This window comes from Lynx canadensis, chromosome A3 (genome assembly GCF_007474595.2).
Source record: "Lynx canadensis isolate LIC74 chromosome A3, mLynCan4.pri.v2, whole genome shotgun sequence".
Classification (NCBI taxonomy): Eukaryota; Metazoa; Chordata; class Mammalia; order Carnivora; family Felidae; genus Lynx; species Lynx canadensis.
In genome coordinates this window covers 15,681,975-15,709,837 of record NC_044305.1, presented here as the reverse complement: position 1 = coordinate 15,709,837, position 27,863 = coordinate 15,681,975, and the positions used below count along the sequence as shown (strand labels likewise).

The window sequence follows — 27,863 nt, the reverse complement described above, 5'->3', positions numbered from 1 at the left end:
TAGTCATTAGCTTCTTTATTGAGCACCACATTTTCAGCATGAGTCCCCATAGGAAGGTTTCAGATTCAACCAGACTCTGGTCCACAGTCCGAGGAGAGATACAGCGTGCTGAAGTTTTCACGTGTACAGAAACAGGCACACAGGCTTCAAGAGCAGCAGTAGCTGACTATGGAAACCCTGGTCTTCCTTGAAGGAGTAAAGGTAGGAGTGTCATTCCAGGCCCCAGAGTCAGGGAGGCTCCATCCACAGGGTGAGGGCTTGGAGAGGTGGCCGTGATATCTTCAGAGACGCTGCCCTGCTTGCCAGGTCACAGACACAGAAAGGTTAGGCACCTTCTGGTACCCAGGATGTAAGAAAATCCCAGAATATCAGAGCCAGAGAGGAACCCTTGCTGCAGATGGGGAGACTGAGGCTTAGAGCGAGAGAATGCTTTGCCAAGATCACACAGTAAGAAAGCAGAACAGAGCTAGGACCTAGGCCCAGCTCCCCTGCCCTTCACTTTAGGTGGCCATGGTGACAACCCAAGTTGCCAAGACCTTTGGTACTACACTTCAGAAACTCCCCTGAGACCAGCCTCAAGGCAGCATTACACAGAAGGTAAGCTGATCCAGTGAGAGGCGCCGTCACCTAAAACCACGTGGCCAGGGAGTCCCCACACACTCTTGGCACTGCCCAGGAGGGGAAGGGGGTGCTTCTTGCAGGAAATCCCACAGAAAGCCAAGCTGCAGCCAAGGCAGGTCGGCAGCCCAGAAGATCAGCCAGGAACATACCTGCAGCAGCCAAAGATGGCATCCCATAGGCTTTATAGAGCAGATCAAGAAGCTTCCTCTTCTCATCTTCCGGGAGGAAACTGGACTTTGCCGCATTGATGTTCTAGAAGGACCAAAATGGTGGATAATATGACACCAGAGAGCATGGAAGGAAGCCCTGGGCAATCTAGTGATGGGCCACCCTCTTCAGTGAACACGGGCAATCGATTAAGCTCAGAGCGGAGAAGGCCGTGTCCAAGGTCACATGGCAGCAAGTGCCAGAGCAGAGACCATGAGGTTCCGTGTTCTTGAAGTGGCACTACAGGACACAGTGATGTGAGGAGGAATTTGGAGAAATGTGACACAGGGTGGGATACGTGTGGGGCCAGAGAGATACTCCTGCCGGGACGGATTTGGGGTGTCACAACCTCTAAAATCAAGGGCTCAGCCTGGGATCTGTGAATGGCCTGAAATGTGTGAATTATAGCTGAGCACACCTTTCTGGAGAGAGAGTGGACAGTTTTTATCAGATTCTTTACAGGCACTCAATCCAGGCAAAGGCTAAAAAACCTGGTACCAGGTCAGCACACCAGCCTGAGGTCGTATCCATAGAGGGCACCTACCTCTAGGTCTGGCTTGGCTTGGCCCGTTGAGGCAAAGTCACTCATCTCCAGAGGTTCCGGGCCCTGGCCAAGACCTGCAGGCCTCACACACCCCCAGGGCCAAGAGTCAAGGCCACCAGGCCTCACGCCCACTCACCAGCCTCTTGAACTCCTCTTCAGTAAAGCCCATGTTCTGTTTGGTCATTTGGTAATCGGTTTCCAGGGTGGACTTGAAGATGAGAGGGTCATCCGTGTTGAGTGAGTAGTTAGCCTGGTCACGTTTGAACCTGGATACAGGGGGGAGAGGGAAGAGCCTCCTTTTACTCTGCGGTGAACAGTCACCGCACGTTGGCTTTCACCCTCCCTTGAGCCTTGCAGCACCTTTAGACCTGGAAGAGCTGCTCGCTGTACAAAGGAAGAAAATTCAGAGAGCTCAGGCGACTTGTGTAATGCCACGTAAATAGCAACTCAAGACAGACCCATCTGACCAGCCCAGAGCTGGACAAAGGCAGAAGAGGAACAGGTAGAATGGCAGATCATATGAAACCAGAGAGCATGGAAGGAAGCCCTGGGCAATCTAGTGATGGGCCACCCTCTTCAGTGAACACGGGCAATCGATTAAGCTCAGAGCGGAGAAGGCCGTGTCCAAGGTCACATGGCAGCAAGTGCCAGAGCAGAGACCATGAGGTTCCGTGTTCTTGAAGTGGCACTACAGGACACAGTGATGTGAGGAGGAATTTGGAGAAATGTGACACAGGGTGGGATACGTGTGGGGCCAGAGAGATACTCCTGCCGGGACGGATTTGGGGTGTCACAACCTCTAAAATCAAGGGCTCAGCCTGGGATCTATGAATGGCCTGGAAAGCGGGGAGGCCCAGCAAGCAGCACCCTCTGGAGCCTTCGTCTTCACAGCCCGCACTCTGAGGGAGCTGTCTGGACTCCACCCTGTTCACCCTCAATCCCACTGGCATCAACTCTTCAACCAGCCCCGCGTGGAAAGGGTTCCTGGCACAATCCCAGATCACCATCTCTGTAAACCCAGGCCTTTCCTGGCTCTTACCTCACTTGACTTGTGTAGCACAATTGTACACTGTTGACTGGTCTTAAAACCCTTTTGATTTCTCGGATAGCACACTTTTGGCTCTCCTCGTACCAGACTGTCCCTTAAACGTCACTATCTTGCGTTCTCTCCTAGGCCCTCTTGCTCCCCCATCTCCTGAGGCTGTCACTTCTCCATGAACCTTTCTCCAGCCCACAGGCTGTTTCCCGTGTGCCTCCAAGAACCTGCGCTCGGATGCTCAGCAGGTACCACACGCTCCACCACCCTGAAGCGGACCTCAGGACCCCCTTGTAATCCGATCACAGCCCGAGCTCCTTCCCTTCTTAAGCTTGGCAGACAGACCAGTGCAGGCCTGACCACGGTCGCCCCAAGTTCTTGTCGCCTTCTCCTGTGTCAGGGAAAGGTGGCTTTGCCCTCCTGAGGCCTGATGCCACCCCCGGGGCTCAGTCACAGGACAGCTGGAAGAAGGGCCAAGGTGTCTGGTTAGGTGGTGGGTTAGAAGCAGGCTGGGATGGGCCAGACCCCCCCCCCCCCCCCCCTGGGAAAGCTTCAAGATGGTGCTTGGGGGGAACACCCGGAGGTGCCAGGATCGCACGAGCTGGAAAGACTCCTCTTCCTGATGCCTAGGAGGCCAAATCAAGCGTGGAAGCACCCGTCCCACCTCAAGGCCAGCGGAACATTGTGCTGTGGCCACAAGAGTGAGGGGGCCCCGGTCCACTATTCGGGAGCGGGGCTTCCTCGGCATGTTATAGTACACCCGCAGTTTGGGCTCCTCGTCCGTAAGGTGAGGACAGCAGCACCTGCTCCCCAAGGCCTTAGAGAGATTTCCTATCAAGAGGCCCCGCGTGAGCCAGCACCCAGCCCCTGCACTTCCCTCCCACCCTTCACTTTGCTGTACAAAACCGCATGGGCCCCAGGGCCTGGGCCTCACCGAACCACCGGGTGCTCCGTGTCCGACTTCCAGGCGCCAGTGAGGTAGCTGGACCAGGGGCAGACCTGGAAGAGCAGGTAGATAGCTGGCACGCGTGCCCCCAGGCCACACTGTTCCCAGACCCCAGGCTGGGACACCCCAGGGTGTCACCCCTGCTCTGACACCATTCTCCGCACAGCCACGCTGGCCTCCCAGCTGCCGAGTCCTGTGACCTCCATCCTGGCGGCTTTGATGCCCACTGCCCAGTCCTGCCACACTGGCCCGGCCCCGGCGGCCCCTGGCCTTCCGCCTCGGTCCCCTCGCTCCCCGGCCACTCACCTCAAAATGCAGGTTTTCGCGGCGCAGCCGGGTGTAAAGGGCCTCGTCATCCAGCGTGTGGTAGCCGTGTCCCACCCTCTCCGTCTTAAGCGTGTCCACGGCCTGCAGAGAAGCAAGTGGAGCCTAGTGCCAGGTGGGCAGGAAGCGGGGAGAAGGGCCCCACGCCAGCCCCGCCTCCTCACCTGTCTCACCACCTCCGCGGAGCCCGCCTCCCCTGCATGGACAGTGCGGTGAATGCCGCTCCTCACGGCCTCCTGGAAAGGCAAGAGCCAGTCATGGGCGGCCTGGGGGGCACCAGCGGCCTGACCTTCACCGCACTCTGGGTCTGAGTTTTGGCAGCCTTGAACTACGCCCAGTCAGCTGGCCTGCTTCAAGATGGGGAAGTCGGGGGTTTTGTTTGTGTCATCATAATCTAAGTGGCAGCTGCCCTTTATTAGACAGTTATTATGTGTCTGTCACCATATGAAATGGTTTGTATATGTTACCTAACATCCACAAGTATTATGATACCTGTTTTACAAGGAGAGAAACAGACCCAGGAAAGTAACAGAACGATGATCGAACAGGTGGGGAGCCGAGCTCTGAATCTTGGAGGGGAGACTCCAGAGCCCCTTCTCTAAAGCCCCCGCTGCATCCACGGGAAGTGCATCGTCAGGCTTCGAGATGTTTGCTCTAACTCTGTCATGCCAACAGATGCGACGGAAGCCCAGAGAAGGGGCAGCCTCACCCAGGTTCACATAGCAAGGTACAGACAGAAAGAAACAGGTTCACACATAGTACTCCCAACACCAAGGGGGAGTCTTCTGTTTATACCAAATTCCCAATGTCTAGCACCCCCAAGACCCAACTAAGCTGCACTAGGGGACCGCGGAGGCCTCACGCACCCCAGTCTGTGTGACCTCTCCCTCCTGGGTGGAAGCCAGCTCCTGGTGCTCACCCGGTGTCGCCCTCCCCACCGTCCTGCGGGACCCACCTCGTAGGCCTGCACGTGTCCCGGGAAGAGGCTGCTCCCTTGGATGGTCTCGTCTCCAGCCAGGTCAATGGCCACCACAGTCTGATGCTGGTACTTCTTACACAGCTCCACCACCTCCAGGGACCAGTCTGTGGGCAAGATGCCCACCGGGTCTCTGATGGCATCACCGAGGAGAGGCCCCCCGCCCCGGCTCACTGTCCCCCAACCTGAGCCCAGCGGCAAGGCGGGGGGCCCACCTCGGGTCTTCAGATCCCACTGGCCATGGCCTAAGCACGTGGCCTTTGGCCAACCCCTCCATCCAGGGCCTCGCCTTCCTCTCCTCTGAGAGGACTCCAGCTGCCACCGCCTCGGCCCCTGGCCAGGCCCTGTGTGGAAAGTGCCGAGGGCGGGGCCTGGCTTGGTAGACAACAAATGGCTGTGTCTCACCTGACCCCACCTCTGCCCTCGAGGGGGCGGGGTGAGCTAAGCCTCACTTGGCTCATGAGGAGATGGAGACCCCCGGTTTAACACGGAAGCCCAGAACAGACCCCACACGAGCGCTACTGGACGTATTGCTAACATACTCCGTCCTCTTAACAAATCAAGGCGTCATGAAGGGTTTAAAAATGGGTGAACAGTCACAGGCTTTGGCACCAGATGGCCCCGTGTTCTCGCGTGGCCTTTCTGCCTTCCCGACTGAGGAGAGAGAGGCTCCCCCGCCCTTCAGTCTCCTCATCTATCAGAGGGGAAACAACGGCCATCCTACCTCACAGGCTGCTACAAGGATCAGAGAAAATACGTGCGAGTCTCTGTACATGGAACCTGGCCTAGATTTTTTTTTTTTTCTATTGTTCAGGTTCCTTTGGATTTGTGCTGCCTGCAGGTCACGTGGCCGTCAGGCCTGATCTCCCTGGGGAGAAGCGTCTCTCGGCTGCCAGGAGTTCCGAGCCCGAAGCCCCAAGGTCCTGCTGAGGGGCTCAACAAACACCATGGTGCTGGGGGCAGAGGAAGCCCGGATGTGGCTCCAGGGCCAGGCTGGGGGATCGGCCGGTGTCAGAGGGGCGGCCCGGGGCAGGGCTGAGGGCGTACTCACTGGGCTGGTGGCGCATGCAGCACAGGATAGACCGCACCTTCACCCCAAAGTCTCGCTCTCCCTCCTGCAGGCCCTGGTTCACCACAGCCACCACCTCGTCGGGGGTGAGATCCCCTCTGTGTGGGGAGAAGAGCAGGGATGGGGCAGAGGCAAAGGTCTAAAGGACACAGCCCCGGGACTGGGATGTGGGGGGCATTGAGGGGAGAGAGAGAGAAGAGTCTTCTGAAGCGGCTTCAGCCCCCATGAACCCACCGCCTCTGGGGAGAAAGACATGGCCCCCAGCCCTGGCACACCCCACTTCCGGCTTGCTGGGGCACTTCCAGACTGGAAGGTGTGTGGGGCGGGGGTGGGGGGTGCTGGTCAGACACAACCCTCCCTGTGGGTGCCGGGCACTGATAAGCCCGCCTGCTCAGATTCCCACTAGTCCGCATGTATCAGAGTTGTAGCTAGAAGGGGGTAGTGGGGTTGGGCAATGCCACTTAGAGACCCCTGGGGTCCCGGCAGAGGGGCAAGAATGGGCCACACTCACTTCAATCACAGGGTTAGAACAGGACACCTATAAGTCACTGGACGAGGGGGTTAATGTTTCTAGACTGTGGGTCTGTGTCCGGGACAAAGGAGGCAAGACACAGATGCACACTTTTTCCAAAGGTAGATAAGTAAGTAAATAAGTAAATAAATCAGACAGCAGGCCAGCCAGCCAGCCCAGATGAGGGCTGGGAATGTCTCTTGTGACAGAGTTAAGGACAGGACCTTAACTTTCTGAGGGCATGGACAGGACCAGGGTGGGTAACGTTAGGTCAGGGGCTCCTACCAGCCTGCCCCCGAGTCTCAGGTTGACCCATCCCACCATAGCCTGGGACCGGCCCCTCCAGGTGGTCACTCACTCGGCCTGGTCCCAGGGGATCGGCTCCACTTTAGAGTTGGCCAGCAGGTGCGGGCTGTAACGCACCTCCACATACACCACGCCCTCCTTGGCCTTCATCTCGACAAACTCATAGGCGATCCTTTTGATGGCCTCCCGGGAGCCCCTGGGAAGGGAAGAGAAGGGTTGGGAACAATAATCTGATTTTAAAAACGGGCAAAGGACCTGACTAAACATTTCTCAAAAGACATACAAATGGCCCGGTTTTATGAAAAGGTGTTCAGCATCACAAATTATCAGGGAAATGCAAATCAAAACCACAACCTCACACCTCACACCTTGTTAGGATGGCCACGATCAAAGAGACAAGTGATAGTGAGGATGTGGAGAAGAGGGGCCCCTGTGCACTGCTGGCAGGAACGCAAATTTTTGCAGCCACCGTGGAAAACCGTGTGGAGGTTCCTTGAGAAATTAAGACTAAGCTGTCATATGATCCGGCAATCCCCTTCTGGATATTTGTCCAAAGGAAATGAAGTCAGGATCTCACCGAGGTATCTGCACTGCCATGTTTACTGCAGCATTATTTACGACAGTGAAGACATTGTTACAACCTCAAGGTCCACTGACAGATGAATGGATAAATCTCTCTCTCTCTCTCTCTCTCTCTCTCTCTCACACACACACACACACACACACACACACACACACACACACACACTGAAATAGCATTCAGCCTTAAGGAAATTCTGCCATTTGCAACATGGATGAAGCCGGAGGACATTATGCTAAGTGAAATAAGCCAGACGCAGAGAGACAAACACTGCATGATCTCACTTACATGTGGAATCTAAAACAGTCCAACTCATAAAAGCAGAAAGTACCACAGTAGTTGCCAGGGGCAGGTTGAGCAGGGAAAGGGGAAATTGGGAGATGTTGGGCAAAAGGTACAAAATTTCAGTTCCACAAGATGAGTAAGTTCTGGAGACCTAATGTACAGCATGGTGACCATAGGTAACCATACTGTATCACATACTGGAGATTTGCTAGAAGGGTAGAGCTTAAGTGTTCCCATCACACACACACACACACACACACACACACACACACAGGCAAGAAAAAAGAAAAAGGGAGGCGCCTGGGTGGCTCAGTCGGTTAAGCATTTGATTTCGGCTTAGGTCGTGATCCCATGGTTCATGGGTTCAAGCCCCACGTCAGGCTCTGTGCTGACAGCTCAGAGCCTGCTTTAGATTCTCTCTCTCTCTCTCTCTCTCTCTCTCTCTCTCTCGCTGTCCTTCCTCTACTCACGCTCTCTCTCAAATCAACATTAAAAAAATATTTTTTTAAAAAAGCAAAAGGTAACTATCCACAGTGATGGATATGTTAGCTTGCCTGCAATGATCGTTTCACAATGGATATACACATCAAAACACCTTAAAGGCACATAATTTCTATTTATCAATTATACCCCAATAAAACTAAGGCGAGAGAGAATGGACAAATCCAGAGTGTACCCTGGGGTCGGGGAAAAACCCGCGACTCAGATCTGAATCCCGGCTCCCACACTTACCGGTTGCAGGACTCTGGTGAGTCAGCCTGCCGCTCACGTCAAACGTGATCATGAGGACAAACACGTTAAACATCAAAAAACTCACCCAGGCCAGTGCTTAGAGCAGAACAGACAGATGCTCGAAGTGGTTTTGTTGGTAGCGGAGTGCTGGCTCTAGAAGCAAGGCACATTTAACCTGCCAGGGCCATTCTAAGTTCTCAAGTGACAATGAACTGTGCCTAGCTGGAAGTTTCCACCATGAAGAGTGAAAACAGAAAATGGTTACTAGAATGTGTGAGGGAAGTGTCTTGGGGAAGTTGGCCAACTCCCAGGAAAAGGGGACCATGCCTTTGCGGATGAGGTGGGGGGCAGCTGCTGCCTTCCCTGTGGGGCAGGGGCAGAGCCTGGGTCTGGGACCTCAGACCTGCCGCAGGGGAGCTGGCCTCTCAGGAAGAGGGTGCCAGATTGCCCCCACCCCCACAGCTGTGGAACGCATTCATTCCCCACTGTGACCAGCACGGTCCTAGGCCCAGGGGATACAGCAAACAAGACGGACAAAATCCCCGTCCCTGCAGTGCCTACAGTTGAGCAAGGCAGGCAAGTGAATAAGCAAAACGTAAAATCTACAGTAGGGGGCGCCTGGGTGGCTCGGTCAGTTAAGCATCTGACTCTGACTCTTGATATCTGCTCATCTCGTGGGCGGCTCCGGGCTGAGCGTGGAGCCTGCTTGGGATTCTCTCTCTCCACCCCCCTCTGCCCCTCCCCTGCTCATGCTCTTCCTTTCTCTCTCAAAATAAATAAAACTTTAAAAAAAAATTAAAAAATAAAACCTACAGTAGGTCAGATGGTGAATCTAGCCAACGGCCTCCATCTGCCTCAATACCTTCTTCACTGGCCCTCCAACAACCCATACTGGGCACGTGCTCCAAACCTTTCCTCAGGTCCAGCCCTCTGGACTACATCACACCTTATCTATCCCAAAGCTTGGGCCATACTTCCTCCTCCAGGCAGCTTTCCCTGACTGCCTCCAACCCGTTTGCCTCTTCCCCTTCTGGAGCTCTGGAAGCACAGACTGCAAAGGCTTGACTCTCACCGGCCCTGGGAAACTCTGCCTCGTGCCAGGAAGCTCAAGGTGGCATCAGGGGAAGAATCTGTGTGGTCCTGGCCATGCTCCTATACTTCCTGAGCCTTCATTTCTCCTCTGCGAACAAGGAGCATGTCCACCTGGCAGGACTGTCGACAACCACAAAGAGTACAGTTCTGGGAGCTGCACACTTACTCTTCTAGATCAAAGAGACTCTGCTATTAAAAGATGGAAGGAATGAAAGGTAACATGAAAACACCAGTGCCTTGGGAGCCTGGGTGGCTCAGTCAGTTAAGCATCTGACTTCGGCTCAGGTCATGATCTCACGGTCTGTGAGTTCGAGCCCTGCGTTGGGCTCTGTGCTGACAGCTCAGAGTCTGGAGCCTGTTTCGGATCCTGTGTCTCCTTCTCTCTCTGCCCCTCCCCTGCTCGTGTTCTGTCTCTCTCTCTCAAAACTAAGTAAACATTAAAAAACAAAAACACCAGTGCCTGGCTGTCCATGAAGGTATCTTCATCGTAACAGGGGACTTGCTGAGGACAGTCCTGTGTCCGTTCCAAACTCCAGTCCTAGGAGGTAGATGGGATCATGAGCCCCACTGTCTAGATAAGCGAACAGAGGCCCAGAGAGGGTACATTTTCCCCATGTCACAGTTATCTGGTGACAGGATCAGACACTAGGATCTGAGCTCCTGACCTCACCCCCGGTCACTTTTCCATAGAAGTTGAAGAAAAACATCAGTGCGTTATACCCACGTTCCAGAAGGAAAAAAACTCAAGGCCCAAAGGTAGGGAGAGATTCACACAAATGCACACAAGGATGAGAAACAGAACTGGGGTTTCACCCCACAGGTGGAGGCACAGGCCACAGGGAATGGGAGTCACCCAGAGCCTGGGGCGGGGGTGGGGGGTGACTCACGCGATGACAGGCATGTAGTAGTCAAACTTGGCCAGGAAATCTGGGAGGCTGGTGGGCTTGTCCATGCCGATGATGTCCTGCAGCTCCTCTGCGGTGTCAGCGGGGAGGGCAATCCCCCTCTTCCTGGGAACAGAACCGTGAGGGCAGCGGGCCGCTCCTGAGCGGGACCCAACCAACCCCTCAGAGGAGCCAGAACAGGAAACCCGGGGATCTCTCCACCCAACTCCTCCCGTTAAACAGATGGGAAAACTGAGGCCTGGGGCATTTAGAACCCAGACTGGAATCCTTCCAGCAGCTCCTGTCCCCAAGGCTGTGACCAGCCAGGGAGTCGTAAGAGGGGATAACCGGAGTTAAAGTCTGTACACATACACATGCACATCCCTGGTGCCTGGGACCCGAGAAGCTGCCAGGCCAAGCCCACAGTTTCCTCCTCAGCCCCAGGAGTGGGGAGAGCCAGCTGGGCTTCTGCCAGGTCAGGGGTTATCGGGGCACTAACTGCAGCAACACAATGCCCGGGGCAGGCGCCAGACCTGCCCCCTCCGTCCTCCATCTGGCCGGCACATCAGAGAGGCCCGTCCTGCGCACTGAGCTGGGAGTGTCTGGTGGAGGCTCATGGGAAGGCATGGGGGGCCGGCCACCCACCTCAGCGCGGTCTCCCCTCTCTGCCCGCAGACCCCGTGTGGGGCTCGCCCAGAATAGCCCTTCTGGACCGGAGCCTCCTCTCAGCCGCGGGCAGCGGGGTGCGCAGGTGGGCTGGCCTCCTCTGCTGCGACTCCCGGGTCCCCCTGGGCCTCAGTTGCCCCACTTTTAAGAACACCAGACATTCAAGACACGCTTCTACCACGAAGGGACAAAACAGGAGACCAAAGGGGCTCTGAGGAAACAACACAGAGAACAGAAGAAAACCTGAAACCCTGACAACGAAGAGCCTCAGGGACAGGCGAAGAGGTCACGTCCCTGAAACACAGCATCCTTTTCAGGAAGGGGACAACCAGAGGGTAAGGGCTCCCAGAAGCCTAAAAGAATATGGCGCCAATCATCGTAAGGATATAATAAAATGAATGGAAAATAAAGCAGCGAAACGCCTCCAGCAAGTACCACAAGAGACGAAAAATAGGAGCAAACGGTTAATCAGGTGACTAGATCAGGCTGGAGCAGCCGGTTATCCGCAAAGCAAGAACAAAAGAAGGAAGGAAGGAAGGAATCGCCAGAGAAACGGAAGATTGAATAGTGTTTATGTTCTTTACTGACTTCGGTCACTAAAATACTACGATGCTTCCCCACATAAATCCCTAAGGCCCCGACGTAGGCACTCCTCTCCTCCCGGTGGCCCAGGAGTGACCCCCAGTCTGCAGCCAGCCCCCACCCCCCCGCCTCCCCCCAGCCCCGTGTCCCCACAGGACACCGTGGGGGGAGATGGCATCCCTGGTGTGGTCCCGGCACAGAGGGCAGCGTGGGCCCCCTGATCCTTCCGTTGCCGGGCAGCCTGCCCCGAGGCCACCCTCGGAAGGTCATCCCCAGGGACCGAGTCCCCCGCCCCCGAGCCAGGACCATTTAAGTGCTGTGTTTGGGAGCTGGTGGTGGCAGCAGAGGAAGGCTTTGGCGCTCACGTGGTCAGAGGCAGTGGCCACGCTTGCATAGGCCCTGCTGGACCTGCTCTGTGCGGCTCCCCTACCGGTCTTCCTCCAGCCCCCACGACCACCGCTTCCTGGCGGGGCTCTTCCTCCTGACATGCTTTCAGACTGTCTCTTTTACACACCTGTCCGGATGGACTCCTCCCCTTTCAAGGTTTTCACCTGAAAATCCAGAAATCTCTGCCTCTACACACCACCACTTGAGGGCCCAGGGCGGGCCGGGCACTGGATGGGACAGCAGTGACCAAGATAGACCACCTACCTCCTGCCACCTCTCCCCTCCCTGCCCCACGCTCCACATCCCTAAATACAGCCCCTCCGACCCCCCAGCTGCCCAACCCACGGTGGGGGGCCTCCCCTGGGACTCCATCTGCTTTGCCCACCAGCAGCCAGTCCCCAAGTCCCACTTATTTTCCTTCCTAAATGTCTGTCCCATTAGTGCCCCCCTCTCCAGACTCTCTCCTCATCAGCCACCAAGAGATCTTTTGACAGAGTGGTCAGAGGAGGCCGGTTAGAGGAGGGGACAGTTATACAGAATTAAAAATTTTTTTAATGTTTATTTTTGAGAAAGAGAGGGAGACAATATGAGTGGGGAGGGCAGAGAGAGAAAGAGAAAGAGAGAGAGAGAGAGAGAGGCAGACACAGGATCGGAAGCAGGCTTCAGGCTCTGAACTGTCAGCACAGAGCCCGACACGGGGCTCGAACTTAACGAACCGCAAGATCACGAAGTCAGACACTTAACCGACTGAGCCACCCAGGCGCCCCTTAAGCAGAACTAGGAAAGAGACAGAGGGAACAAGAGGGGCTCCAGGCAGAAGCCAGGAGGGAAGGTGAGGCATAGGGAGGCTGGAGCTCAGAGTGGGGTCAGTGGTAGGTGATGTGCCAGAGGGCAGGCGGAGCCCAATGGGGCTAAGTTAGGGCCTTACCCCCAAAGCACCAGCAAATCGCTGAAGGATTTCAAGCAGGGAAGTGGCGTAAAGAGGTTTCAGTGCTCCTTCTGGCCGCCGTGCGGGTAACAGATCCAAGAGCTACTGTCGCAGTCCCGGCAGGAAACAAACGGGACAGACACTCTTCAGGATCTCACGCACGACTGGGCCTCCAGAAGCTGCTTAGACCAAGCTGTAAAGCTCCAGTCTGGGACCCAACGCTGAGGCAAGAAGGAGTTCCTCTTAGGGCCCCGGGTCCTCCTGCCACCACAGCCACTCGGCAGCAAAGGCTCCACCCGGGACCAAGCTTGGTCCTCAGATGGTCCCTACACCCCAGTCAGCCCTGCCTTGGCCAGTCCTCTTCCGGCCGTGGTGGGTGATGCGGCCACAGGGAGCCTGGCCAGAGGGCCCCGTGAGGAAGAGGAGCTCAGGATTTGGAGGTCAAAGTCCATCCCCCTGCCGTAGGTGCCAAATCACCCAGGGTAGGAGCTGTCCCATCTGGGGACCTCCACATCCTTGTCAGTAAAACAGACAGTACTTTCTTTGCAGGGAACAGAGAAGCAATGAGGCTATTTACGTGTCCAGCGTAAGACAGCAAGTTCCAAAGCCTGACGGACTGGGTTCCTTAAAGCCTGTGTGACCCTGGGAGAGTTACTCAACCTCTCTGTTTATTAAGTCTGGCAGGTTTGAGAAACATCCAGTGTGGACTAAGTAGCAGAAGAGGCCAGAGAGGCCACACAAGCTTTGCAGGTCTGTAAGGGCCATGGGTGGACTTCGGCTTTGCCCCTAAGCAAGCGGGGAGTGTGGGAGGGCTTGAGCAGGGGAGGGGTGCTGGTCAGACTCTGCTCTAAGCAGTTGTTCTGACTACAGTACTGTGGGGACAGGAGATGGGGAGGCCAGAGCGGCCACCCGGAGACCAGTCAGGAGGCCACTGCCACAGTCCAGGTGGGGATGCTGGTGGCTCAGGCCAGGGCGGCGAAGGGAGGAGAGCGAGCCCACGTTCAGAACGCGCTTTGGCAAAACGGCTGACAGGGTCACGAGGAGATCGAGAAAGAGGTAGGAGAAGCACCCGAGAGGACAGAATCATAGGAGCAGAGGGAAGCAGCGGGCACGAACATGGTCAGCGGAGGCCCAAATCACAGAGGCAGAAGAGGCGCCACTGGATTTGGTGACAGGGAGGGAGGGAGGGTCTTCCTTCTTTCCTTCCTCAGCCCACCACACCCAGGAAGTCCTCCAGTGTGTTTATGGGCATCCACAGCTGCGTCTGACCGACTCCCTGCTCCCCCGCCTGCTGGCCTCGAGCTCAAGCTCCAGCTGGCACCTGTGACACCCCTTCCCCGGGGCCCACAAAGCCCCTCCCCTGCTCCTGATGCCAAGGTGACGTGGGGACAGCAAATCCGACCAGCATCCCCACAGGGGCGGTTCCCCTCCCTCCTCTCTCTACCCCGTCCCGGACTCAGGCCTCCTTGCTCCACCACCACGTGCCCTCTGACCCCTTGAACTAGCACCGGCCAGGAGATCCCATCCCCGTGCCAGTAACCCGCCTTAACGGCCTCATTAGGAGCCCTGGGGGAACGGCCAGCCCTCCGCACGGGCAAAGGACAGGCCGAGATAAGCCAAGCAGCTTCACCCCACTCAGCCGGAGCCACGACTTATAATTAATAACACCATCATTAAATGCCCTTTATGGACACCGTGCTTAACCCCGAGCTAAGGGTTTTCTGTGCACGGCTTCCCCTAAGCCTCCCGCTGGCAGGAGTTAATGTTCAGGGTGTGGACTCGGGGCCACACCCATGCTTACTAGACAAGTCCCCTCACCTGCCAGGGCTCAGTGTCCTCCTCCGCAAAATGGGGACAACAGTGGTACCTCCTCACAAGCTGTCGTGAGGATGGAGTACGTCAGCCCCGGTGCAGCGCTTCTATGGTGCTCAGCACAAGGTCAATGACGTAGGGGAGTCAAAAACTACATCAGTAGCAACTCCCTAGGGCAGAGTGACGTCTGTGTAAGTAGGACAAGGCGGAGAAGTGTGTTCCCGCCACACCTCTGTCCCCAGCTCTCGGAGGTAGAAGAGGTGCTCCGGAGGGTTGGGGGACAGACTCCCCAACATCGCTAGTTCTCTGGAACGGTGGCATCTGGAGAGGCCAGGGGACTCTGGCTGACGGAGCAGTGTTCACACTTGGGTCTGAGCTGAACTGCTCCAGGCAACGAGAGAGGCGGAGTCCTCCCAGCTCCACAGGGAAGGAGTGCCCAGCAAACAGGTGAAGAGCACAGTCCCCGGAAGGAGGGGTGGGTGGCAGAAGGGGCCCCCATCTCCCAGGTCAGTTCTGGAAAGAGGCCAAGGTTGCAGCAAGGAAATGGTGTGCTCACATTTGCATCCGGACCCACTGGCCTCTAAAGTCCCTGCTGTTAAGTGTTAGACCCAAGAGAAGGGCCACCATGAGCCCTTGAGGTGGGGAGGGAGGGGCGGGTGTCCCTCACTGAGGGGGGCACTAGGGACCCTTCAACCCACCCACGTGCCTGAGAGTGGAGGCAGGAGGCACATTCTCGCTTGGAAGATGAAGAATGGCCCCCAGAGGAGGGGCCTCCTGTCCACATCCCCCAGCAGGCTATGGCCAGGGTCACATAGGGAAAGCCCTGGGGATCAGATGACCCTGGGTCAATTTTAGACTCTGTTTATGGTTATGTGGCCTCAGGCTACTGCCTTCACTTCTCTGGGCCCCTGGCTCTCCTCAGTGACATGGGGATAGCAACACCCTCCCTCCTCCAAGTGTGGAAGGATTAAATTCACTGACTCAAGGAGAGGGCTCAGCCTAGCGGCCCAGCACGAGGACATGCTCGGCAAATGGTCCCAGCATCCTGTGTGGGTGCATCACCTGCCATAGACTCTACGGATTCAAAACACAGTGACCGGTTCAGTCCTGGGGACTGCCTCCTCGTGTGTGTGTGTGCGCACGTGTGTGTGCACCTGTCTGCGTGTGAGGCAGGGCAAGCTCTTCCTGGCTCACCTGGCAGCAGGAAGAAAGAGAAGCACAGAAAGCAGAAGACTTGGGCTGTGGGTCTCCCGCTCAGAGCTGAGGGGCCTTCGTTTGTCCACAGACCACCTTGTTCCGGCCGGGGGGCCAGCTTGATTCCATGGAGATATAGGAAGGAACAACCCTGGAATTGTCCAGAGTCCTCTGGGTTGAACTGTGGGCCCCCAAATATCCCCAAATGTTGGGGAGGAAGGTCTCTTATCCAAGGACTTACTTGCCATAGTATAAGATGGTTTCAGGCTTGATGGCCCCATCCAGGTGGATATGCAGCTCCACCTACAAGGGGGTAGAGGAACAGACACCCATGAATGCCTGAAGTACCTTCCAGAGGGTTTGCGTTAACAATGACCCTGATACCATTAGTCCCATCAACTGGACACTTACCACATATGCCCCACTAAACTCTTTATACACACCACCTTGTTTAATCCTCATCTGTGGGGCGGGTTTAATGGTCATCTCTAGCTCTTTAACAGTTAAGACCACAGACAGGTTCAACCACAGCTGAGGTTCAAGGAGGTTAAATAACTTGCCCAAGGCCACACAGCAAGCCATAGAGGCAGGAACCCAGCCTAGTGCTTTGGTTCTCAACCACAGCTGGTAAATGGCAGAACCAGAATTGTAACCCAAGTTCAATCCCAGAGCCGGTGCTCTTAAACACGAGGCCAACCATGGTACCATAGGAGCTATGGAGCCCCAGCCACTGCCCCCACCCAGGCAGTGTCTGCTCTCCACCAACTCAGTCAACAAAATCCAGTATTAAAAAGTGTTGACCACAGACTTCCTGGACCTGTGAATATCCACAGTGGACTTCAAAACACAGGCCCCATCTTCAAAAGCAAAAGCAGATGTCACTTAAGCACAATTATCAGGAATCAATATTAGGCGACACAAGATCCTTCCAGTATTCCAGAAAGGGTACCACATACTTGGCCATCTTGGTGATCTTTCTCTACACACACACACACACACACACACACACACACACACACACACACAACCCCAACAAATGTTGGACACACAAAGCCAGGAGTTTAAGGACACAGGCTTTGGAGACCGCCCATCAGACTGGACTCCCAGATCTGCCCCTTTGCTGGCTGTGTGACCTCATCTAAGACTCTTGATCTCTCAGAACCAGTTTCTCAGCTACAAAACAGGGTATTTCTGCCTCCCTCTCCACGAACAACTCTAAGGATTTAAAAAAACAAAACAAAAAAAACCAGACAGTGTTGGGTGCTTGGGTGGCTCAGTCAAGTGTTCAACTTTGGCTCAGGTCATGATCTCACACTTCGTGAGTTCAGGACCACCCCCTCTCCCCCATCGGGCTCTGTGCTGACAGCTCAGAGCCTGGAGCCTGCTTTGGTTTCTGTGTCTCCCTCCCTCTGTCCCTCCCCCGCTAGCACTCTGTCTCTGTCTCTGTGTGTGTGTGTCTCTCTCTCAAAAATAAACATTAAAAAAAAAAAAAGACAGTGTAGGTGGATGTGTATGGCCCACAGGAAGCAGACACTGCTCTCGGCCAGGGCATCTTCCAGAAGCGGTTAAGATGAGCATACCAGGGGGCACCTACGTGGCTCAGTCCGTTAAGTGTTGGGCTTCAGCTCAGGTCATGATCTCGTACTCTGTGAGTTCGAGCCCCGCATCAGGCTCTGTGCTGACACTCAGAGCCTGGAGCCTGCTTCAGATTCTGTGTCTCCCTCTCTCTCTCCCCTCCCCTACTCACGCTCTGTCTCTCTCTGTCAAAAATCAATAAATGTTTAAAAAAAAAAAAAAAAAAAAAAAAAAGATGAGCATACCAGGTACTCGGAGACAGCGGGAAAGTGACTTTTCCTGGGCCAGGGGGAGATCTAGAGAACTCCAGGTTGGGCCCTTCTCTGGAACTTGGGGACCTGGACACAAAAGTAGCTGCCCTGGCTGGGGAGGAAGCCACCGGCTCCCGGGAATCCCAGGAACACCCACCTGAGCCGCTTCCTGTAGAGGAAACCCAGCCCCGGGCCTCAGAGGCATAGAGCTGCCAAGCCCTCCTCCCAGAATTTGGTCCGAGTAATCAGATCTTTCCAGAAGTCATCCAGCCTGCAAAGGAGCCAGTGGCACTCACCCCCAGGCTCAGAGGAGCTGTTGGTTCCCTGACAAAATAAGTTCAATGCCCACTTAGCTAACTGTTCATTGCATTCTCAAAAAACAGAAAAACGGTCAGCATTGGGAACACTGAAGCTTCCAGCCCAGGGAACTGCCAAGCAGTAGTGTGACCCTGGACAGGGGCCCTCCTCTCCCTGAGCCTGTGAGGTTTTTTATCCTTAACCCTCACGTGGCTGTGCTGAGGATCCCGCCAGAGAGGCGGGGTCCTTTGTGGTCAGATCTGGAATCCAGGCTCCTCCACTCCCTCTCTGGCGGCCTGGACAAAGTTACTTCACTTCCAGTGTCCTGGCGTCCTCATCCGTCCAATAGGGCGGTTAACATGCCTCTCTCCTGGGGCTTCGTGAGGCTTAACCACATTCACACATGTAGTGCGCTAGGCCAGCACGTAACAGATGCCGATACGCTCCCAGTGAAGAGTCCTGCATTCACCAAACTGCTGAGGCCCTGCTGGGTGCTAGGAATGGAGAGCGAAGCTAAAGGGACAGAGTCCCGCTCCTGTGATGCCTACAGTCCAGCAAGGGAAGTGGAAGTAAATGTCACGGTGACAAATGTACACTCACAAGCCAAGACAAGTCCTTGAGAGGCATAAACAGTCCTACAGAAGAGATAATAAACAAAAGACCTTACCCAGCTAGAAGGCCAACAATGGCTTCCTGGAGAAAGCAGAGCTTGAGCCAAGATCCAAAAGATAGAGAGGAACCAATGAGGCAAAGGCAGGGTGAGGAGGAAAACAGGAAGAGCATTCTAGGCAGGGGGGACAGCCCAGGCAAAGGCAATAGGAAAACATGCGGTGCGGAGAAGAACTAAAACACGGCTCCAAGAAGAGAGGGGTGGTGGGGCTGGAGGGGCTGCAGGACCACCCAGGCCATAGGGAGTCAAGTTTTAACTTGAGAGCACAGAGAAGTTATGACAGGGTTTGAAGCCAGCTAGAGGGGGAAGATACTCAGAGCAAAACCAGCTGGAGGCTATGAAGGTCAAGTTTATGAGAGATGATGGTGCCCCGAACCAGGGTGGCAAAGAGGGCATGGAAAAGCAGGGGGACAGAAAAAGGGGTCAAGGATGATGCCTCGGGTTAGGCCTTGGTGGGGATGGGTAGCGATTCCCACGCTCTAGGCGCAGCCCAGGAAGAAACCCCAGCGCTCAGAGGGAAGGTAGGGCAGGGGTAAGAGGAGAGAGACATGGTCAGTTTGATCTTGGTTAAGCTAGGATACCTTTGAGCCCTCCACATGTAAAAGGACAGAGCCAGGAAGGAAAGTTCTAGAGTACTTTGAGATGGAGGCCGGCAATGCAAGTAGGAATATGGATGATGAAGCCGTGGCCTTGAATGACCTCACCAGGGAGAAGGTGTTAAGAAAGGGGCCAGAGAGGAAGCCTCCATGAGCACCAGCACCCAATGGCTTTACACGGGAGGTTGAACCTGGAGAAGAGCTGTCAGAGAGGCAGAAGAGAAACCAGGAGTGTGGTGTGAGGAAGGCAAGGGACGATCAGATTTTTTTTTTAATTTTCAGTATTTATTTTTGAGAGAGACAGAGAGACAGAGTGTGAGCAGGGGAGGACCAGAGAGAGAAGGAGATGCAGAATCCAAAAGAGGCTCCAGGCTCCAAGCTGTCAGCACAGAGCCCGATGTGGGGCTTGAACCCACGAACCATGAGATCGTGACCTGAGCTGAAGTCGGACACTTAACCGACTGAATTACCCAGGCGCCCCTAGGGACAATCAGATTTTAAGGAGGAGGGGCGCCTGGGTGGCTCAGTCAGTCAACGTCTCGATCTCGGCTCAGGTTATGATCTCACAGTTCGGGGGTTCAAGCCCCGAGTAGGGCTTCACGCTGAGGGTGCAGAGCCTGCTTGGGATTCTCTTTCTTCTCTCTCAAAATGAACAAAACAAAAAAGATTTTGAGGAGGAGTGGCCCAGCAGGTCAGCAGAATGGTAACCGCCCAAATATGGCTAGATCTGAATCCTGAGAAATACAGATTTCCTCACCTGGCAAAACAGGTGGTTTAAAGTTCTGAGGAGTTTATCCCGGATTATCTAGATAATGCAATTACCCATCTCCTTATGAGGGAGGCAGGGTTTTAAGAAAAACTCCTAGCAGTGTGACCACTGAGGCAGATGGGAGCTGAGTGGTCACAAGCCAAGGACAGCCTAGAGCCACCGGAAGCTGCCAACAGATGCGTCTCTCAGAGGGTGTGTGACCCTACTGACACCTTGGTGTTGGCCTTCTGACTTCCAGAACAGGGAGAAAATGTCTATTGTTTAAAAAAAGGTGTGGGTTTTTTTTTTTTTTTAATGTTTATTCATTTTTGAGAGAGAGAGAGGAGTGGGGAAAGGGCAGAGAGAGAGGGAGACACAGAATCCAAAGCAGCTCCAGGCTCTGAGCTGTCAGCACAGAGCCCGACAGGGGGCTTGAACCCATGAACCGTGAAATCACGACCTGAGCCAAAGTTGGCTGCTTAACCGATTGAGCCACCCAGGTGCCCCGAAAATTTCTATTGTTTGAAATTCCCATTACTGCGTGTGGTTATTTGTTACACAGCAGCTACAGGAAACTGATACAGTGAGGTCCTGCCAGACATCAAGCAATAGGAGAACAGAAACATGTCCCTTGGGCTAAGGCCACAGGGGACAGGACCTGGAGGGGAGGTTCTCGGCCCTGGGTGCCCATTAGGAGCACCTGGGAAGCTTTGGGAAGTCACCCACACCCAGGCCCAACCTGGTCCGTGAAGTCACATCCTTGGGCCTGCACATGGGATCATCGTTAGATTCAAATACACATAGCCAACATTGAGAAGCACTATCCTACAGGAAATATCCCAGAGGCCTGAGGGGGACAGAATCCACGCTGGAATAGGGGAAGAAACAAGTAGAGGTTTAAAAAAAAAAAAAAAAAAGGAGAAAGTTTAGATTCTTCTTTCCAGAATTTTACTCCTGAAGAAGAAGAAAAGGCTGGAGAAAGGACTAGAGGGAGAGGTGGGTCCAGAGAATGGTCTGTAGGGTGGGAGTGACTGGGGCAGGCTTAAACGCTGATGGGGAAGACGATTTGCACGAGGCTACGGAGAAGGCCCGAGGGCTCCCCCTGAGAAGGGACAAATGGAAGAGCTGGACAGGGGAAAGGAGGAGGGAGAGGGAAGGGCTCCAGGCAGAGGAGCCCCGGGTGCAAACATCTGGATCAGGCAGCAGGGAGGGAAGTGGCCTGATATAGAGAACGATATAGTGGGGAGAGGAGGCGGCCATAGAAAGGGGGTGGAGGGCAGGGACAGGTCACGGTTACGGCCGGATCCGCGGAAGGGTTTGGGATAGGAGGTCACCTCTAGAAGTGCCTCCTGGCTGCCGTGTGGAAAGGAGGTGAGGGGGAAGCCAGAACAGAAGCCAGAGCTGCCCAGGAGTCAGGACTAGAGATAAGCACCCACAGGAGACACCTGCCGCGGCACGGACCGGACTGGGAGTGCCCCACGCGAATGCACGGGCTAACCGGGGCAGAAGTGCAGGGAGGGAGGAGGAAAGAAGGAGGCAAGAGCCCCCCTGGGGACAGGGAAAGCAGGGCCTGCTGCCCCGCTGTGTCCTACAGGTCCCACCGCTCCTGGGGCTTCCCGGAAAGCTGCCTTGACTCCTGTCAGGGGAGAAGCAGAGGCAGGAACCCCCTTCCTCAGGCAGCCCAAGCTCCTCAGGCAGGCCTCTTATGGAACTTTCTGGAGATGAGCCACTACCCACGAAGATGTCAGCATGCCCCAGAGGATAATGGGGTGCAAGCTCCAAGACTGGGGTGGGGACCCTGCTCTCTTGTCCCCATTCAGGAAAAAGGAACAGCAGGAACAGCAGGAACCAGGAACAGCTTCTAACTTACTGAGTATCCACGACGTACTGGACCATCCACACACATTAACTGATTTCATCCTTAACAACAGCAAGGCGGGAACTTCACTACCATTTGACAGAAGTGGAAACTGAAAGTTCAAAAAGTATCCAGGGACACAAAGGCAGGCAGTGATAGAGTCAGGATTTGAACCCAGGTCTGAGTCACATTGAGCTCTCACTAGACTTTCCCTGCAGGCCTGGCCTCAGGGAGTCTACCATAAGTGATTCAGCAATAGCAATAACCAGCTGCCTACTATTATTAGGTCCTTTATCTCAGTTAATCCTGACCTCCAGGCAAGGTACACCTTACAGAGGTATACACATCAGCCCGGTGCCACAGAGGCCAGATGGGCTTGCTGAGCTCCAGGGAACTCTGTGACCTGCCTGACATTGCCCAGGCTGATAGCAGCAGAGCTGGGTTAGAACCCAAGTCTGTCTCCAAGCGCACGTCCCACCCACAGGCCAGACCATCGCCCCGGAGCGCGCACCGGACCTGTGCCCGGCCACCCGACCTCTCTGCAAGGGAGTCCCTCCCCCACTCCCCTGCACTTGCTCCCCAGGAGGCCGACTCACAAGCAGCATCTGAAAAACACAGCACGCACGAAATCCAGAGAGGAGCAGGAAGCATCCTCAGTTACCAAAACTTAAAAGCTCCCCCCCAGGTGCTGGGCACAGTGGGGGCATGAGCAGACGTGCCGAGTCTGGCTCTCAGGGGATGCCAGCCAGCCAGGTGGGGGGCCAGGGAGGTGCATTCACTCACCCGAGGTGTCCGTGGCAGAGCCAGGACAAGGACATAGGTCATGGACTCCTGGGCCAGGCACTCCCAGATCGGACTCTGGCTCCTAACCGGCAGGCAGTGTGCCTTCAAAGCACTCCCAAGTCGAACCGGGCGCCCCCAAACACAATATTCGGTTTTGTTTTCATCCTGCTGACTTTTGAAACTTACTTAACACGTCTGTCTATTAGTTCCCTGAAAGTGTGGACTCTGGGTCGTGATGCTGGATCTTCAGTGTTTAGGACAGTGCCCAGCACAGCAAAAAGCGCTCAGCACACGTCGAGTGACCAAGTGACCGTTTCCTCCGCTCTCTGTTCTAGGTCAGCAGTGCTGTGTCCTCTCCCTGAAACAAGGGAGGGGCCGACCTACCCCCTTGGGCTGGGAGAGGGCAGTGTAGACAGGACTCCTTGACCAGCCCCCAGAACCTGGATGAGCCACAGGTGCCCACAGCCAGCCGGACACCCTCTCCCTCCCTAGCCCCGGTCTTGGCAATGAGCCGGTGCCCACAGGCCACCATGGCCTCTCAGCTGACTTTTGGGGGAAAACCAGGAGGCAGAGCGGCCCTGGGCTGACAAGCTGTTTCAGCCACACTTCCTCTAGAAAGTCCTCTGTGCTCAGCCCCATCTGAGCTCATGCAGCTCAGAGGCGTGGAGCTGAAGGGGCCGAGCAGTCTCCTTGTGCCACCTGCTTCCTGGGGGCCTGATGGAGCAGAACAGAGCATTCAGTTGCTGCCGTGAGCTTCCCCAGACGTCTCAGAGATGGGAGGGCGTGTCTTCAGCCAGGAGCACATCCTGTGGAGCAACAGCCTAGGAGCTCGACACAGCTATTCCCCACTTCATAGGTGGGGAGACAGACACAGATTAAGGAACCAGCCCTCAGCCACAGATGGCTGAGTGCCCCGGAAGCTGTTCGAGTCAAAGCCAGAGGCTGTAACAGCCACAGTGCGCTCCCTTCATCCTGCAGATCAGAGCTGAGTCAATACTGGTAAAATCTGAACAGAATGGTTGAGAACCCGGACAAGGATAACGAACAGGAGCGGCCGGCATTGGGTGCCCCGCTCTGAGCCAGGCCTGCACTAGGTTTTATATAGGCTCACACACATCTCATTCCCACTGTACAGAGAGGAAAACTCACTCCTCTGCTTCCACGGTCACAAGGACACCAAGCTTGTTTCTTCCCTCACCTTGCTGCTCTGGGGCCTCAGAACCCTAAGGGGTGAGGGTGAGCCTGCCCCCCAACACTCTGGGTACAGATAGGCTTGGACCTCACTTTGGACCCCCTGGCTTCCTCTTCTCCCCTGTCCAAAGCCAGGCTACAGTGCTATCCTTCCCCACCCCAGGGGGGCACCTTCCTAGGACAACTGGGTAAGTCGACAAGTCCTTCCCAGCTCACAGGGCCCCTTCCCACCGAGGTCAAGCCAACCCAAGATTAGACGTAGAATCAGAACTGCAGCCAGCCTCCCCCACCTCGCTGTGTGACCACATTTACCCTCTCTGGTCCTGGCCTCCTCTGTCAAACAAAAGGCTTCCCTGAAATCTAATCTCATTCATTCCCTTCTCTCCCAAGGGCCATCTGAGTTATAATGGCCGGGTGGGCTCTTTGAGGGGCTTTTTAAACACAGGTGGCTCTAGTAACCAAAAAGGACTGAAAGCCCACATAAGTGCTAACAACGGGCTTTGTGGCAGGAAGTCCAAAAGATGAGAAAGACTCTGAAGGTGGAGGGGGCCTCCCAGAGGGCACCGGGGCTCCCACGGCAGTCCTGGGGGGGAGGGAAAACACACTTAAGGGCCTGCTGCTTGCCAGCCGGGGGCTTCACAAGTGCCACTCAGCACAATTTCCCCAAGATCCCACGACTTTGATTTGAACCAACCCATTTTACAGAGAAGAAAGCAGAGGTCCAGAGAAATGTCCACCAGAGCTCTTTTAGCTGCTGAGCAGTGAGGCAGGGATCCACCCTCAGTCCATCTGAAGCCCAAGGTTACTCTGATTCTAAGTGCCTTCCCGGCAAAGTGGTAAGGGCAAATTTGCAAGGCAGTTGGCCTTGCAAATTTTAGGCAGTTTTAGGTAGAACTGGGTTCAAGTTTAGCTCTGCTTTCTGGCTGTGTGACTTTGCATAAAGTTTCTTCCCCTCTCTGAGCCATTTCTTCAGATGTCAATGAAGACGACCTACCTTAAAGGGCTACTGTGAGCATTGGATGAACATAGGCAAAGCAGTTAGAACGGTGCCTGATACAGAGTAAACATGCAAATAGGAGAAAGAACAATTTTGTGGGCAGGGTGCCCGGCTGGCTCAGTAACGCAGGAGACTTCTGATCTCAGAGTTGTGAGTTCAAGCCCCACATTGGGCATAGAGCTTACTTTTTTTTTTTTTTTAAGTTTATTTATTTTTTGACAGAGGATCCCAAGCAGGCTCCACACTGTCAGTGCAGAGCTCAACGCAAACCCGTGAGATCAAGACCTGAGCTGAAACCAAGAGTCCGATGCTTAACCAACTGAGCCACCCAGACGCCCCTGGCATAGAGCTTACTTAAAAGAAAATGATGTGGGAGATTTAGCCCCAGTTCTCTGCATCGGGGAGGGACAGTGTAGAAAGTGTGCTCCGGGCCTGGGCCAACTCGCTTGCCTGTCTACAGCTTTCAGGTACTCCTTTTGTGTAGCCTTGGGCAAGTCACTTCCCCTCCCCACGCCTCAGTTTCTTCATCCGTAACGTAAAGGCAGATGAAGATATCTACCTCGTCCACTTGTCCAGAGAACGCTGCGATGTAAATCACCGAAAGTACCCGGCAGCTGCTGTTATTACAAAAATCGGCAGGTGACCAGCATTGTCCTCCATGCCGAAGAACTCCTGAGCACCACAGGATTTTCCAGCCTTGCCTCGTGTAGAAGGAGACTGGCAAGGGCCACCACTCCACCTTCCCTATACCTCCTCCAGTGCCCAACAGGTACTCAGGAAGTATTTGTTAGATTAACACTATCAGACCAGGGAGGCGACCAGATAAGGCCTTGCTCCTCAAACCGAGGTTGGTCCCTGGTCTAGCAGTGTTATTAGCATCACCTGAGAGCTTGGAAGGGACCCTCTCAGGTTCCACCCCAAACCCACCAGTTCAGCGTCTGAATGTTAACGAGGCACTCAGGTGACTCGAGTTAACATTTTAAGTTTGGAAAGCACACCCTTGCTCTGCCTTCTTAAAGCTGGCCGGGGCCCTGGGCCTCACCCGGTGGTAGGCATAAGAAGCCAACCAGCCCAGCAAAGACTCCTGTCCCAGACAGGCCTACACCCGGGCACTGGCACCTCTACCTCAGAGGCGTCTCAAAGGCAATATCAGGAAAGCTGGATGGGACATGGGATTTTTGAAGCCAGCCCCCCACTCTGGGCTCAAACCCCAGCTTGGCTACATCCGTGCCGTGGATCTTAGGCCTTGTTAATCTTCCCTCTATTCATCTGTGTAATGGGATGATACCAGCTGTCTCATGGAATCACTGAGAGAATCAAATGAATTAATAAAGGTAATGTGTTGAGAACGGTAGCCGGCACAGAGCCCTAACAACTCAATTAGCTCCAGCTACTAATTCTAGTTCTCACGATTATCTGATTATCTGTTCCCCCCACAGGGAGGCGGGGAGCTGGCTCCGGCGGCAGTGGCTGAGACAGGCTCCTTTTTGCTCCTCCCGCCAGCGCAGGCACATTCCCTCCTTGCAATATACAATTTAATCACATCTTCACCTACATAGAGGAGGACACTCTACCTTCCCTCCCAAGCACCCCCTTTTAACTCTGGACCGCCCCCCACCACCACCACACCACCCACAAGCAGGTGGGGCCCATTTCCCAGGTGTGGAAACTGAGGCCCAGAGAGGGGAAGTAACCCACCAGCTGGAATCAGAGAGGATTGGGTGAGGCCAAAAAATGGTAACAATGACCTCTCCCTCACAGGGCTGTTACAAGTATTGCAGGGACAGATGTGGAGCACACAGCAAGTTCTGCAGAAGTGTTACCTATTATCTCCATAGCTCCAAGGTCGCTTCCAGTCAGGGGGCTTTGTCTACTGCCTTAGGATTCATAACAAGGTAAGGTGGTTCCCCCGCCAAGGGCAGAGGGAATCCAAAAGCATTTTAAAAAGAAAAGGGGGGGGGGGAAGCCCTCACAAGGAAAGAGGCACCGAAGATGGGGGCACCCAGACAAGGTGTGGGGGAGGCGTGGGGTAGGGCTCCGCAGGAGCGCTCCCCAGCACTGACTTGTGGCAGAGTAGCTGAGCATTTACCCTGTGGTGGGGGCATCGGCAGTGAGGGGCAGGCCTTAGCTCCTCCAGCTCTCACCCAGCTCTCTCTCTCGCTCTCTCACTCACACACATGCACACACATGGGATACTCACCAAGTCTTTTATGGTATCTGCCGTCATCATTCGCACCCATTTCTCAGAGAGGGAAGTGGAGTCTGATTACAGCTCACTCCTTCCTGTGACCCCTCCCCCCACCCCCAGCAGTCTCAAACCCTGCTAGCCCATTCACTCTGCTGGGCGGACTCCTGGACCCTTCCCCTCTGTGGACTGAATCTCAGTGCTCCAAAGCCCTGCCAAGTGGGCCTAGACCCTCCCTGACCCAGCCATTCCCAAGACGCCACAGCTGGTGGGAGGAGGGACCACGGAGTTATCCCTTGGGGCCAGTGGCTGTGGCTTGGCCTGGAATGAACCCAAGGCCTAAAGCCCACTCAGCCCCTCGTGGGGAGAGAGGGGCGCCCTGCTCCCCTCCCTCGGCTCTATGGCACGGTCCTTCCGACTGGCCTATCCATAAACCCGAGATCCTCAGCGCTCGCAAACCCATCACAGTGTCGGAGCATAAAGCTGTTTCCGCAACACTTTAGGTGCCTATGGGTGTAGACACTGGGCCCCATTTTGCAGCTGAGGTTCGAGAGGTCAAGCCCCCTGCCTAGGTTCACACGGCTACCCGGTGCTGGCGGAGCCAACAAGGCCCATTTAACAGGTAGTGAAACTGAGACTCAGAGAGGACAAGTCAGGGGCAGAAGCAAAACTCGGAGGCCAGCGGGGGGCGCCTCGAGATTCAGGACACTCCCTGCCTCATTGTCTCTCGTTGAACTGCCCGGAGGCACCCCGGGGGCCTGAGCTGAGGGAAGAAAGCGGCTGGCTGCAGGGGCCCGGGTTTGCTCCCAGGGTGTGGACGCCCTTACGCCCTCCAGCCAGACAAGGTGCCAGACCCCCCGGACCCCAAGGTCCCCCCGCGCTCACTTTGGGCTTGTCGAAGGCGGGCGTCTGGGTCATGGTGCCAAGCGTGCGCCCCAGCAATGCTCTCTCCGCCGGTAGGTGCTCACCCGGGTGACCTGCCCGGACCGCGGCCCGCCACGATCCTCTTAACGCGGCCCGGCCCCGCCCC

The 27,863-nt window shown here is 55.2% G+C and overlaps 1 protein-coding gene across 2 annotated transcripts; it reads right to left on the bottom strand.

The window, feature by feature from the left end:
• Positions 1-27,863, bottom strand: ADA (adenosine deaminase). Of its 2 annotated transcripts, none has more exons than XM_030309538.2 (12): positions 27,719-27,863; positions 15,924-15,985; positions 10,117-10,239; positions 6,593-6,736; positions 5,706-5,821; positions 4,634-4,761; positions 3,843-3,914; positions 3,661-3,762; positions 3,343-3,407; positions 1,509-1,638; positions 771-873; positions 1-295 (listed from the first exon to the last, which is right to left on the bottom strand). In XM_030309538.2, the coding sequence occupies exons 1-12, from the start codon at positions 27,749-27,751 to the stop codon at positions 282-284; spliced, it is 1,092 nt and encodes a 363-aa protein (XP_030165398.1). In that variant the 5' UTR covers positions 27,752-27,863; the 3' UTR covers positions 1-281. The 2 variants fall into 2 exon arrangements, with proteins under 2 accessions (XP_030165398.1, XP_030165399.1); XM_030309539.1 differs by lacking the exon at positions 27,719-27,863 and adding an exon at positions 26,849-26,890.

What these genes read in the sequence shown, in the direction of transcription:
- ADA (XM_030309538.2), bottom strand. Translation starts at nt 27,751, where the DNA reads ATGACCCAGACGCCCGCCTTCGACAAGCCCAAA. An exon ending in CTGCATGCGCCACCAGCCCA is followed by an intron (nt 4,762 to 5,705) that starts GTGAGTACGCCC and finishes TCTTGCCCACAG; the next exon opens with ACTGGTCCCTGGAGGTGGTG. An exon ending in GCGAAAACCTGCATTTTGAG is followed by an intron (nt 3,408 to 3,660) that starts GTGAGTGGCCGG and finishes CTGCTCTTCCAG; the next exon opens with GTCTGCCCCTGGTCCAGCTA.